Source organism: Quercus robur, chromosome 5, assembly GCF_932294415.1.
Source record: "Quercus robur chromosome 5, dhQueRobu3.1, whole genome shotgun sequence".
Classification (NCBI taxonomy): domain Eukaryota; kingdom Viridiplantae; phylum Streptophyta; class Magnoliopsida; order Fagales; family Fagaceae; genus Quercus; species Quercus robur.
In genome coordinates, this window is record NC_065538.1 from 23,818,861 (window position 1) to 23,832,964 (window position 14,104).

The 14,104-nt window shown below is 34.9% G+C and overlaps 1 protein-coding gene across 1 annotated transcript; it reads right to left on the reverse strand.

Annotated features, from left to right (window-relative positions):
* Nucleotides 1–12,359: 12,359 nt before the first annotated feature.
* Nucleotides 12,360–13,780, reverse strand: LOC126725559 (F-box/kelch-repeat protein At1g80440-like). Its single transcript, XM_050430353.1, has one exon. The coding sequence runs from the start codon at nucleotides 13,527–13,529 to the stop codon at nucleotides 12,462–12,464; it is 1,068 nt and encodes a 355-aa protein (XP_050286310.1). The 5' UTR covers nucleotides 13,530–13,780; the 3' UTR covers nucleotides 12,360–12,461.
* Nucleotides 13,781–14,104: the final 324 nt, after the last annotated feature.

A 14,104-nucleotide genomic window follows, 5' to 3' on the forward strand; every position in this document is an offset into this window, starting at 1 on the left:
CCTAGCAAGGAACCCTGGTTTCGAAACGTCTATCCAAGCAAGGCGGGAGTTACCTGCTCTCAGCGCTTGGCCTGCGTCTTGGTATATGCGTGACAAGGGCTCTTAACCTAAGATGAGGTGAGCAGCCCGCAGTTGATTATCCTCACTCACGAATATCTCTGATCTCAATAAAAAGTTGAGCCCTAGAACGTTGATTAAACTGAGCTTCGGAGAAATGTGATTTTTATCTACAAAAACATCCGAGAAGGAAAACATGGTTAAACCAATAACGAACACTATCCGAGAAGACGGACTACAAGAAATAAATAAAGATGGCTCAGGAAACTAAGGTCTCGACCGAGAGACCTGACCCTGGGATACCCCACCTGGTATTCCTTCCCTAACTGGGTAGGGAAGACCGTCGTGCCATCCCCCGGAGACAATTAGATAATCGTCCTTCATGCCTTTGTTGGACTTAGGGAGGCAGGATATCAGCCTCACCTCGTCGGATCGAGATTTGAGGTAATAGCCCCCTGAGAGGGAGTGGCACTCGTACAGATGAGCGACGTCGTGCCACATAAGACCGAGGTTCATCAGGTCGTTTAGTGCATCTACACATCCTAAAACTCTAAACATGTTGGGGGCGCATTGATGTGGGCATAACCTATGGTTGAGAAGGTAGTCCCTAGTTATCCTACTCATGGGAAGCGTCATTCCTCCCTCTATAAAGGCGATCATTGGAATGACAACTTCACCTATTCGTCTATCTGTGAGTACACAGTCTGGGGGACAGTACTCTAGGCCTACTCCTAGGGGGATGTGGTACTTAGCCCTAAAACTCTCCATACTAGCCGGAAAGTCTACCAAACATTTGAATCTACCCATTTAAATGAATGAAAATGACGTAGAAGAAGTTTCTAAAACAAAAGAATGAAGGCCGAGGAGGATGGTCGAGATAAAAGTGAGAATATAAGAACTTACGAGAGCGGGTATGTTTATCTTTGTTTTCTTTAAAAGATTTTCAAAAAAAAATCTCGAAGAAAAGTTTCGAAAGCTTTGTAAATTGGAGAGTTCTATGAATTAGAGCACTGGGGATCACTAGAGAGCTTGAAGATTGGTAAAGTGAAGGGAAAATGAGTTCCCTCGAGGCTTTATATAGGAAACGGAAATGAGTGAGAAGTTATCCCACTCAAATTCCCAAGAGGAGGATCAACCGTTGGATCTAAGATACACCATTGGATCTTGGGGACAACATGCCGCCTGGAGCAATTAATGATGCTTCGTGGGCAGTGAAACGTCAGAGGTAGTCATAATGCATAGAAAACGGAGCTTCCACACGTGCGAGCAACAAAATCAAGTGGCATTAGGTCTTAGAAAATCAAAACCTCACTCTTCTCCTCAGATAAAAAAGAAAACCGAGGTTTTGAGGGGCTATTGTAGGGGGAAGGGCCCAGAATTGTATATTGGGCCTTGGGCTTTATCCGAGGACTCAAATGGGCCCGAGGAGAAACATATAATTATGGGATATCCCCGAACCAGGTCCCACTAGCACATGGCAAATGAAAGGTCGTCCGAGGAGTACACCTTCCTCGGACCTAATGAATAGGGTCCAAACTATATAACCCAGTAATTAAAGTGACCTTCGGGAAAGTTTCAATGACGTAGATGTACTTCACGGACACATGAGAAGGAAGAAAACCTGAAAATATCTAAGAGAAGGCTGTCACCACCACATTAAATGCACTGCAGCTACTTTTTTGGCCGCATTTTTGTGGAGAAGATCTCTAAACAATGTTACCTTGGCTACCGCAACTCACAGAGAGCTAGAAAGGGTGTCTGATGGAACAAGCACTCAAGTAGAGCTTCGGATGACCGACAAGTGGAGGGCGAAGATAATGCAGAAGGAGATATATAAGGTGAAGGACTCCCCATAGAAGAGGGAGAGGAAAAAGGAGAAAAATAGAGAAAGAACATGGTAGCAACTAAAATTGTCTTAATATCCAACTGTGATCAATATACACTAATTATGGCCTCCTCGGACTGAAAGTCCATGGACATCAATACCTCTCATTTGTGCTTGATTGTTACTTAACCCAATACTAGCCGTTGTCCAATTCATTAGGACCTAGCTCTTTAACCCATTATCTACAAATTCATTGTACTGGGCTCGTTGGACCAGGATTCCATATATTTTGGGCTTGGGCCACAAATTGTGACCCTACATAAACTATCTATTAAGTTTGTATTATATCAAATCAAAATCTAATAATAAATTATTATAACACCATCTCAATTTAAAATAGAAGATAAAATTTTGTATTAATAGGTTTTGACATATTGTAATAAGAGTATTTTCCCCAGTTTGCATAAAATGGCTTAAAAGGCCAATTTTTGCCTAACCAACCCAAAAAATCACCCTTAAAAGCTTATGTATCTATTGTGCAAAATGTATTTTCGTTACCGTACTTTTGTAAATATATACAATCACTGTTGTTATGCATTTCAATTTTTTATTTTGTGTATCTGGGAATGAAAAAAGATATAACGACAATTGTAGTGTGTGAAATGAGAGAAACAATTAAAAAATATAAAAATAAAATAGAATTTTTTAATAAAATAGAATTTTTTTTTATTTGAGAAAGTAATAAAATAGAATTTAGAATAGTCTTTGATGCATATATTTTTGAAAAGTAATCAGATGAAATCGAAAAAATAAAATTTTATATTAAAATAAATAAACTTTTTTGAAGGCTAACGTCAATTTTCTATGATCAATAGAAAGAAAGTAAGAAGGAAATAGAAAAGGAGAGGAAAGGGAAAAAAATAAAATAAAATAAGAGACGAGGTAGCGTGTGAGAGAGAGTCTGTGACCCTGTAGACATTTGACTTGTGGTCCCCGCCTTTATTCCGCTTTGTTCTCAAATATCACACAACAAACTGTCATATTAAATAAAATTTCTTTTCCCGTAACCCCCAGATAAACATAAACTATCATTGTCCAGATTTTCAAAACAAAAAATAAATGTCAATGTGTGATAAGTTAGTTTTTGGCTACACAATTACCCTAGATGTATATATAGGTCCCTTTTGCTCCAAAAAAATAAAGGGAAGGAAGAAGATATGCATAGGTCCTATCATTTTCTCAAAAGTTATATATAAAAGAGAAGAAATGTCCCTATGATTGTCTTTTCTAGTTAAGCAATATAGGGGTAATGCTTGGACACACAATTCCCTACAATTTTATACCACAATTTGCTATGTGGTGAGTTGTGGTTAGCAAATGTGTGTCTTCATATAGCCCACCATCATACATTTGCTAATTACAATTCGTCACGTAGCGAGTTATGACATAAAGTTATGGGGAATTATGTGTCCTCATTACTCGCAATATAGATAGAAACTTGCCAATATTCCTAAAAGAGTAAGGCCATGTAAGACCACCAATTTATTTATTAAAAATTGTAGAACCATAATCTTGTACTTTATCACAATTGTTGTTTTGAATAAGAGAGAAAGAAGTGGTAAGTTTATATAAAAATGACAAATAATAATTATAATTTATTATGTAAAATAATTGTAAAAATATATATAATAAAATTTGTGTTTCTAAAATAACTCTTTGTCTTTATAGTAAATCTCCATTCATTTTTCCAACTGAATTGTTTAAGGGTTTTAATTTTATCTTTTTAAAACAAAACTTATTAACGGATTTTGATTTATCTAATTAAAAAAAAAAAAAAAAACTAGCTTGAAACCTGTGATATGCATGGATTTTTTTTTTTTTCCCCTTTTCTTTTACTGATAAAAGTTTGTTAACATTTTGGTTGTTTAAGAGGTTAACATTTAGTTTATTTGCATTAATCTGATCAATACCTTTTGTTTCTTATGAGAAACATAATTAATACAACATAATTGACCAGGTATGATATTTTGCTCAGACATCTTAAGTAAAATATGTCTTAGAGCATTTGCTTCAGCGCAAACCTCTATAGACACGAATCATAGTCACTCTCTTCCTCAACAAAAAACCCCACCCAAATCGCAACAAAATTAGGCTAAGACACCATTGAGCAAACCACTCACCAAAATCAGTAAAACTGGTGTGCAAAATTACCCACCAAATTGAGAGTAAAATTAACTGTGGCCACCGCGAGTACAAGCCACTCTCTTTCACTAAAAAAATTTCGTAGGCTACTCGCTTCACACAATCTCCTCTCTGTAACTCTCTAACAGAATACCTCTCGCACTCTCCCACAATAGTGTATATATATATGACACTACTCTCTCCCTTGAAATCACTCCCTACATCCAAACAAACAATTTGAAGATGAGAAGAGCACACCAAATCTCGTCGGCGGCTGCTTGGAATCTGTGGAGGATGAAACAGAGAAGGTCATCACCAACAACTTTGGTGAAAAGACGTAACGATGCAAGGAGGAAAGGTATAATTTCCTTTTTTTTTCTTTGATTGTTTGATCATTTTTTTGTGTGATTCTGACTAATTTCGTTCGTTTTTTTTTTCTTCTTCTTTCTTTGTTTATTTTGGATTTTTTACTTTAGCTATGGAGTTGGCCGAACTTGAAGCTTTTGGTACTCTGTTTCTTTCATTAACTTAACTTGATTTCTCTTTTCCTTTTCATTCCTTTTTGTTTTATATTTCTTTCATGTGTTGTATAGAAGCCAAGAATGGAAACAAGCTTATGAAGTTCCTTTATGGTGAAGAGAATTACAAAAACCATGGTCATTTTACTTCTATTTTCAAAAAACTACTTCGTGTTTATGTTCTTTAAATATCATTTGTAGTTGTGTTTTTATTTCTGAAATTTGTTTTCTCTCTGTTTTAGACAATTTCTTAACCAAATTTATGAAGAAGTTGTACGGTGATAAGTACGTGGAGAAGGAAAAAAAATGGAAAACAATGTACTATGGTGAGAGCTACAATGCTCAGACTGAGCTTGAAGAGAGGTTGGAAAAATTCAGAAAATCGAGAGGTAAATGATTGCTTGCTCTGTTTTACAATGTATGATACAGAGTTTTTTTTTTTTTTTTTTTTTTGAAAATTACATTCATTATTTTTTTATTGAATTCTGATTTGGTTGTATTTTATTTTTAGGTGGTCAGGACAAACTATTCAACAGACTGTCCAAATTTGGTGTTTACGAGGGAACGACGGAAATGGGACTGAAAAGCGTTGGGAGGATTTATAATTTAGTGGACAAAAAGAAAAGCCTCGGAGAGGCTAAAGAAGAGATAGGCAAGGCTCTGTTGGGGCTTGATACCATTGAAATGGGATCAAAGGTTGATAAGAGCTCAATTAAGCTTAAAACCATTGCAAACGCAGTCTCCAAAATGCTGCCCCTTGTCCTCCAGACGGCGGAAGATTTGAAGTACCTTAAACAATATGGATGCCCTCGCGGCGGCGGCACACCACGAGGAGGAGGCGGAGGCGGAGGAGGTGGAGGCGGCGGCGGAGGTGGAGGAGAGAGTGGAGGAGGCGGAGGCGGAGGCGGGGTCTCTGACAGTGGAGAAAGCGATGACGGTGGAAGCGACGATGATGGAGGAGGAGGAGATTAGAGAGAAATTTGATGTTAATGGGTTATGAGTGTTAGCTTTTTAAATACTAGTTATTGGGCTAATAGAGACCATATGAATTGTTGCCTTTTAAATCCTTGCGATTGGGCTTATAATCACTTGTTGACAATGAGTTTTGCGTTATTGGGCTAATAGAGACCATATGAATTGTTGCCTTTTAAATCCTTGTGATTGGGCTTATAATCACTTGTTGACGATGAGTTTTGTAATTCATTTTCAGTTGAATGAAATTCTCTTATTTCCCATCAAAGAAAAAAAAAAAAAAAAAGAGGCACTTTAATGCTTTGTGCAAAATGTTTTCCATCAAGTTTTCATCTCTTTGGAATTCTCTGGCAACGTGCTTTCATTTACTGGTTTTTAGATCATTATTAGACCTTTCGTTTAATTTATTTTATATCTTAGGTTCATTGTTTAAAATCTGACTGACTTTTCTTTTGCCATGCTGAATTATATTCTGAAGTTTCATCTTTTCCTTTAAATGGTTTGTTGTTGATGGCAGTTTCTTAGGTTAATTGTTTAAAATCTGACCAACTTCTCTGACACCATATTGAAGTATAATCAGAAATTTCATCTGTTCCTCTTAGTATTTTGTTGTTGATGGCGGTTACAAAGTGAATGTTCTAAATTTTCTCAAGGCGGAAATCGAGCACTTTTTGCTTTATCCTTCCTAGTGTGTGTTGGTTGGTCAATGCCTGTAATTTGCGAATTGGTGATTGGTATATTGCTGTAATGTAATTCATGGTATATAGTCCTTGGTTTAAAACTCTTTGCTGGGAGGACATTTGAAGTGTTTGATTACTATTTTCTTTATTCCACCTCTTTAAAGAGCTGCATTGTTTTGTCCTTAATTTCTTTTAAGAATAATGGAAGGGTTGTGTAGTCCTTAATCTTCTGAACATGAGAGAGACTATTATTTTTTTAATTTTGTTTGATTCTCATTGTGCGAATACTTGCATAAATAGGCCACAATGAGATAACCCCATCGCCATTCACCAACTAATCTGATTGAACTTCAAATTTGTAGACTGGTTAGGAACTAAACCGATAAGCTTGGCTGTGTTGTCTTTTAAATCCTTGTGATTGGGCTTATAATCACTTGTGGGCAATATTGAATTTAAACTCTCTGCTTCCACTGCTTTACTTGTTGTCTGGGTTACTCATGCAATTGATTTCTTAATCATCTTACATTTTGTGTTTGATATTATGTTTAGTTTACTTAGTTTCTCATGGACAACTCTAGGTGTTCTAACCATGTAAAATCTTGCTGGCTTAAGGCAAATAAGGGTTTGTTGCTCTTTTCCACTCCATTAAATTGCATTTTTTTAACTAATTAATATGTTTTGCCGGGTTTTTCATAGAAAATCTGATAGTTTCTTTTGGTGGATAGGCTATATGGAATTGATTTCTTAATCATCTTACATTTTATGTGTTTAGCTATTATGTTTAGTTTACTTAGTTTCTCATGGACAACTCTAGGTGTTCTAACCATGTAAAATCTTGCTGGCTTAAGGCAAATAAGGGTTTGTTGCTCTTTTCCACTCCATTAAATTGCATTTTTTTTACTAATTAATATGTTTTGCCGGGTTTTTCATAGAAAATCTGATAGTTTCTTTTGGTTGATAGGCTATATGTTTCTGGTCTAGTAAAGCAGCATAGAGTTAGTTTGTTCTTTATTGTAGATGCAGTCTTGCAGAGTGTTCTGAACTGTAATAATTCCGTTTTCAAATTGATAAAATTTATGAAAAAAAAAAAAAAAAAAAACCAAAACAAAAAAATTGACAAGACTTGTCAATTCAGTATGTTCAAAAATTTTGTGACTTAGTGGCCAAGATGTTGTACATCACAGATGAAGACGTGATCTAACAAAGGGAGCTTAAGCAAAAAGAATAAAGTACTTAAAGAATTGTTGGACAAACAACCCATCAACACATTGTGTACAAGCTGTCATGAACTCAATGACATAATCACACCCAGTCCATAATCGCTAGTTGAATAGCAAAAATTAAAAGGTAATAGCATGAACATGTCAAATATCAATTACATGGAATAATTTTTCTATTACTAATTGAATTGGAAAAATCAATGAATTTTTTTTCTTTTCTTTTTTTAACCAAATAGATACGTGAGCTACAAATAATTAAAGAAACCCATATAAAAATCTTACCCATGGAAAGGAAAAAGAAGTTTTGAGGAGTGGTGGGGAAAAGAAATACCAACTTGAGCATTAATTTAATTGATGGTTAGAGTCTGGAAATTTCTTTATCCTTGGCATGGATTCTCTTTTCCATGAAAATCACTGATGATCTCAGGTTCTGTAATTTCTCCCCACTCAAAATAACCAAAACTAGATGAAGCGAAAATTACTGTAGATAGAACCTCTTAGCTCTTTTTATATGGTTAGCAAAATTTTTAAAAAAAAATTCATAAATAATTCTTAACTTAAAAAAAAAAAAAAAAAATCATAAAAAATCATTGTTACTATTTATAATAATAGAAAGTTGTGTAACCACAAAGCTGTATTTGAGAATAAAACACAAAGCCTTGCTACCATAGTAATATGATGTGGGTTGTATATGTGAGATACGAATTGGGACACAAAGCTCCTCTACTATAGTAATATGAGCTGATATCAACAAAACAAACAAAAAAAAATTGAACACAACTCGATAAGATCTCTCCAGAATCCAGATTCCAGAACCAGAATGGCAAGTGGGTTAGTATTTGGGCCATTTCTGACTTGATTAGCTTTGCACCCCAAGCTGCTGCCCATATATCATTGGGCTCAACGTGGTGCCCAAAAAAAAGCCACTTATGCCCGTTAATCACGAAAGTAAGAATTTTTTTTTTTTTTTTTTTTTTCTTGATCTAGACGAAAGTAAGAAATATAACCATGACAGATGGGCAACATAAGCATGGCACAATTATGCCCGTTAATCACGAAATGACTACATTATAACGTTTTAAATACTTCAAGAGCTGAAAAAGAAATTCTAAAATAAAACCTGACCTTTTCTTCTTTTTTTCTTTTCTTTTTTTTTTTTATCCCGTTTAACAGCAATTTTGAAGGAGATTATTGGAATGATTGAATTGAACAAATTTGAAAAATTTTCTTTTTTTTTTTTAGAGAATTCCAACTTATGACATCCGCTCCTAACAAACATGATGAAAGCACTTTATCATCAGGGCAAGACACCATTTGGTTTCTGGTGTAAGTGGGATTGAATCACATATCTTTTATTCAACTATCAAAGACTTTAATAGTTGAGTTAACTAAAACCTACAACAAAGTTGAAAGTTAATAAAACTAAATTGAACGAGAGCAAAGTTAGAGGACCGAATTGAATTTTATGCAAAATTAGAGGATGTAATTTGTTATTTATATAACTAGTTAATGTCTCGTGTGATGCATGGGTACAATATATAAATTTATTTTAAAATAATTTATAAAAAAAAAATTATCTTTTTTCTATATGAAATTATCTTTATGACCATGCATAATACTTATTCTTAATATTGCCGTATCTACCATAACTTGTTGGAGTGGGTTGTGTTTCAAACACTTAATCTTGTGCTTTGTGTTCCACATTGGTTAGAGATGAGTTTTTTTGTGTGCTTATAAACCATTGCACAACTTAAGTGATAACTTGAAAAATAATGTACTAGGTGTTGGACTTGAGCTTGGGCTTGGGCTTGGGCTTGGGCCTGGCTTTGTCCTATCTTTCTTAGGCCTTATCTCTTTCCTTTCTTTCCTTCTAGCCCAAATTCAAAGCCCAACCCATTGGGCATTTAATGTGGTCAATTCTTTTTCTTCTCCATTACTATAGTCTAATCCTGGAGGGATTGTTTGGCCAAGTGAACCATTCGAACTGAGTTCTACTTCGAGTGGCACAAATCAACCTTTAAGGATAACGTTATTTGGGTGACTCTATAGCTTGTGAGATCTTTCTAATTCTATCCTCTTCTTCTTTTCTTTTTCTTTTTGGTTATTGCTAATTTTTGGGGTTTATTTTGTTGAATCAAACTTGTTTATATTGCTATATCTTCCAACATAAATTCCCACCATGAATTAGCTTCATCCCTAAATCGAAGCTTGTCAATAACATATATTAATTCTCTCATATCTCTTACACATGTCTCAATTGCAAAATTAATAGTTTGGATAGTTGCTGCCTGCTAGTTTTGCCTCCTCCAAATTCGAATTGCTTACCTTTTGCAACTCAATTTTGCAATGAGTGACTCATTATCATCTCAAATCAAAATTATGCTCCCGCCTTGTTCTTTAAAAATCATTCCATCTATCTTGAAGGAAAACTCTTAAGGAGGTTGCTATTTATGCTTGATTGGATAAATGTTTATAGGTAAATAATCATATTACCCAATTTATTGAATCTGACTCTAGCAATTCTACATTAACTTTGTTATTGAAGGACAACTTTTAAGGAGGTTGCTATTTATGCTTGGTTGGACAAATGTGTAGAGACAAATAACCATAATACTCAATCCATTTAATCCAACCCTTGCATTCTACATTGAACTTAGTTCTTATGCAAAAAAGAGAAAAGTTATATATCCATTGAATCTATCTAAACCATTTAAAGTAATAAAGGAATATTAAAGATTTAAGTTGTTTGGCTAATTTAAAACAACATACCATTGTTTGGAATACAATGAGGAGAAGTTAATGTAGAAAACTAAAACGTAAAACTACTCTAATAAAATGTCACATAACAAACCTCATGCTCTCTCACATGAGGTTACTGCTTTGATAGTTGAGAGTGTAAAGATTTGAATTGTTGATATTTCTATTGAAAACATTAGAAAGTGAAAGTTGAACTACTCAAATTTAAGAGATCAAACATAACCTCTGTTTTTTATTGTTGCAAGTGATAAATAAGCTAACAAGCCACTGATCTCTTTCCTAATCAAACTCGAGAATAAATCCAAGAACCATTGTTTTTTTTTTTTAATCCCAAATTAAGAAACCATCTCACCAATTTAAAGTCATGAAAAAATATTTTTTTTTAAATTATTATTCAATACTTAGGATAATAGTCATTCCTCTCACATGACTGGTGAATTTCACCATAAATTTAATTATTATATCTCACTATTAGGTGAAGAGAGAGAACAAAGAGAACATTGCCATTAGGTACCGAATAAAAACTCTATTAACTTCACTAATTTCAACCAGAAATAGCTAGATGTTTCACTTAAACTTCTGGAGTCAATTCTTTTTTATTGTACATTTATTGACTAAACAAAAATTTGGTCAAGTAACTTTTTTTTTTTTTTTTTGCTAAACTGGTCAAGTAACCATGTTAGTGGATGAGCAAGTCTGTTGAATCTATCAGCGAAGTAAAAGATAACATACTCTATGTATTATTGATTAGTTTTTGCGGCCTTCCATCTCTATATGGTGGTCAAATTCAGGAATCTTGGTGCTTTTGGCAGTGCCGGCAATCCATCCAACAAAGTAAAAAACAAAAATAAGGGTTTTATGCTATAAACGAAAGAATAAGACAGCAATTTATTAAGCAAAAAAAAAAAGAATACCATAAACTTTTACTGAAGCAAAATAATAATAAATAATAATTGATGTTCATAACTTGGGCGGCAAGGTCATGAAAAGAGTTCAACAATTTCACGTTTAGCCAAAAGTGAAAACCAAAAAAGAAAAGAAAAAAAAAATTGAACAATTTCACATTTCTTGACATAGAATTAAAATATCAATAATAATAATATCTGAATCCATGTGGACCATGACGTCCATTTTATATTAGGCAAGAAGTAAGATCACAAGTTGACAAGCAATAGCACATGCGTGGAAAAAAAGAAGAGGGGAATAAAACCATAGAAAATCTTTGCTTTCTTTATAACAGTTTTTTTTTTTTTTTTTTTTTTTTTTTGGAGAATCTTCTTTAGAACAGCTTGGATGTTCTATTCTATGCAACTTTTCCCAATAATGCACACACCAGGATGTGGTCCAGCCTAGTAGTTATTGAAAGACAAAAATGCAATTATATAAATAAAAGGGATGCAACACACGGGATTTGGCTTGGGGATAGTCCCAACAAGGCTTGTGTAATACGTGTGATATTATTCATTGTTATCATGTGGCGTAAGATCAATGAGCTCGAACCGGAGACTCCCTTTTTTTATTCAACAAAAATAAATAAATAAAAGGATGCAACGTGCAATCATAGTATAAATTTTGAATTTGTGCTAATTTAAGTTTATCTTTTGGGTATCCGAAATTAATATGATCAATTTGCACATAAATAAGAGGATGAGGCAACATGCAAACACATAGTATAAAATTTGAATGTGTGCACTTTCTCCAAAAAAAAAAAAAATTTGAATGTATGCTAATTATTTAAGTTTATCTCTTGGGTCTTCTAAATTAATAAGATTCATTTGCTAGTGCAAGCCGGAAAGGGTCAGATTAGAAAGTCAATGAAAGCTTTGGCAAATTTTTTAGCCAAAGGATTTAGGGGGCAATAATTTATTGGGGGAGTGGAAGGAAATAAGAATAGTTTTAAGGCCACTTGACACTGACCAATTCAGAATTCAGATTGCTTCAAATTTTGGAATTAGTGCTTTGGACCAAAAATCCTTTTGTAATGACTACTATGTTAATGAACATAAAGAACGCCCATCTTTTTGTTCCATACCAGACTTCATTTATTTTCTGAGATTTTAATGTTAATGCCATTTTTTTTGTATTGAAAAGGCCAGGAATTGGTGTGCTAGTGAATCAAACTGAGCTATCAATATGTTGGTGCTCTAAATAAGAAAAGAAAACTATATTAGCTTCAACTGTCATTTATATACAAGTAAAAACAGAAACAAAAACACAAAAACAAAGGCATATGTAACAAAAATTTTGAGAGTTAAATCTCCAAGTAACACCCTGATTGAACATGCCCAGAGAATTTAATAGGGGTCTCTAATCTTGTCCATGTATTAGTCTCCAATTCCAAATTGTAAGCGATGTTGGGCTGACTAAACCCTGGAGATCCAATCACTAACAACTTGCCATGACATGTCGCCACATAGGCAATATTGCACAACTCAGCAGGTAATTTGGCTATCGATTGCCACGTGGAACCTTCCTTTGTCACAATATCATCTCCCTTACACATGTATACTGCCTCGTCATCACCATCCACGCAAGTCCTGGGACACATGCCATCTTCTAAGAAGTCCTCTTTGACGTGGCCCCACTGCCACGTGGCAACATCAAACGCTTCAGTACTTCTCTCAAACCGGCCTTGCTTTTCAGTATAGTAACCACCGATGACGTGGAACTTGCCAGCATGGAATATCGCCTTGCACTCGTCACGCCCCATTGCCATGTCAGGTAACGCAGCCCACTCATCTTTTGCCACGTCATACACCATCGCGGATCTCAATGCCACCTTGTCATCGTTGTGTCCACCTGCGACATAAACCATCCCATCTTGATCAGACACGCACCCGAAGAATGTCCGGGGCCCGCCTGGCATGTCGACCCCACACCTCCACGTGGCGGACACGAGGTTGTAGATGAACACCGAATTGGAGACCCGCCACGTCTCCGGATTCCACCCACCCATCACCACCAAATCCGACCCAACCCCTGCCAATTGACAAAACATGGGCAGCCCACTAGACATACTAGGAGCTAGGGGCAACTCCCTCCAATTACATGTATCAGATTCATATACAGTAAGCCTATAAGCAGGGTGAATCATACACTTCATAAGACCAAAACTCCAGTCTGGTTCAACTCGGGCTTGAGCCATCACAATAACTTTTTGGCCATGACCGGTGGATTTCCTTAGCCGATGAAACTCAGGGAGCTCAACCTCTTTCATCCATCTTTTACAAACTGATGAAACCGTTTTGAATTGCTCATATGAAACACGAATTAGACAATCACGAGCTATGTCTTCGGGAAGACCCGAAATCAACTCCATGGTACAAGAAACAGAGTAAGAACAAAAAACAGAAAAACAGGCTGATTGAAGTTTGAGACTGATTGGATTGGAACTTGGAAGGAGATTTGTGTTGTACTTATAAGAAAGATAGGTATGAACTAAATATTGGAACTATATGACCTTTAGGTGGGGGCAAATTTTATCGTTTCTATGAACATGTTGCCCTTTATTGGGTGCACATTCGGTGGTTTCTTTTTTTTGATGGAAATATTCGGTGGTCTCTAAAGTATACAATAACTTTATAATTTATACTATTAAAAGGGGTATGATGTTCTGGAAGCTTTTTGGAGTGATTGATGAAAGGCCTTGGAAAACCATTGGAATTGTTATTATATTCATTTCCCACTGGTATTAACTATAACAGACTTTCTGGTTGCTGGTATTATTATTATTATTTTTTTTTTTTATAAAGGAAAAGTTAACTGATGCGACGTATTCTATGAAATACTTTTAAAAATATTTTATTTAGAAAGTAAAAAATAATTTTTTTGGGAAAACTTTTTATATTTTCTATAAAAATATCAAAATTTTTATAAAATAATTCATTAACAAAT

Coding starts and splice junctions, on each gene's coding strand:
- LOC126725559 (XM_050430353.1), bottom strand. CDS start 13,529: ATGGAGTTGATTTCGGGTCTTCCCGAAGACATAGCTCGTGATTGTCTA.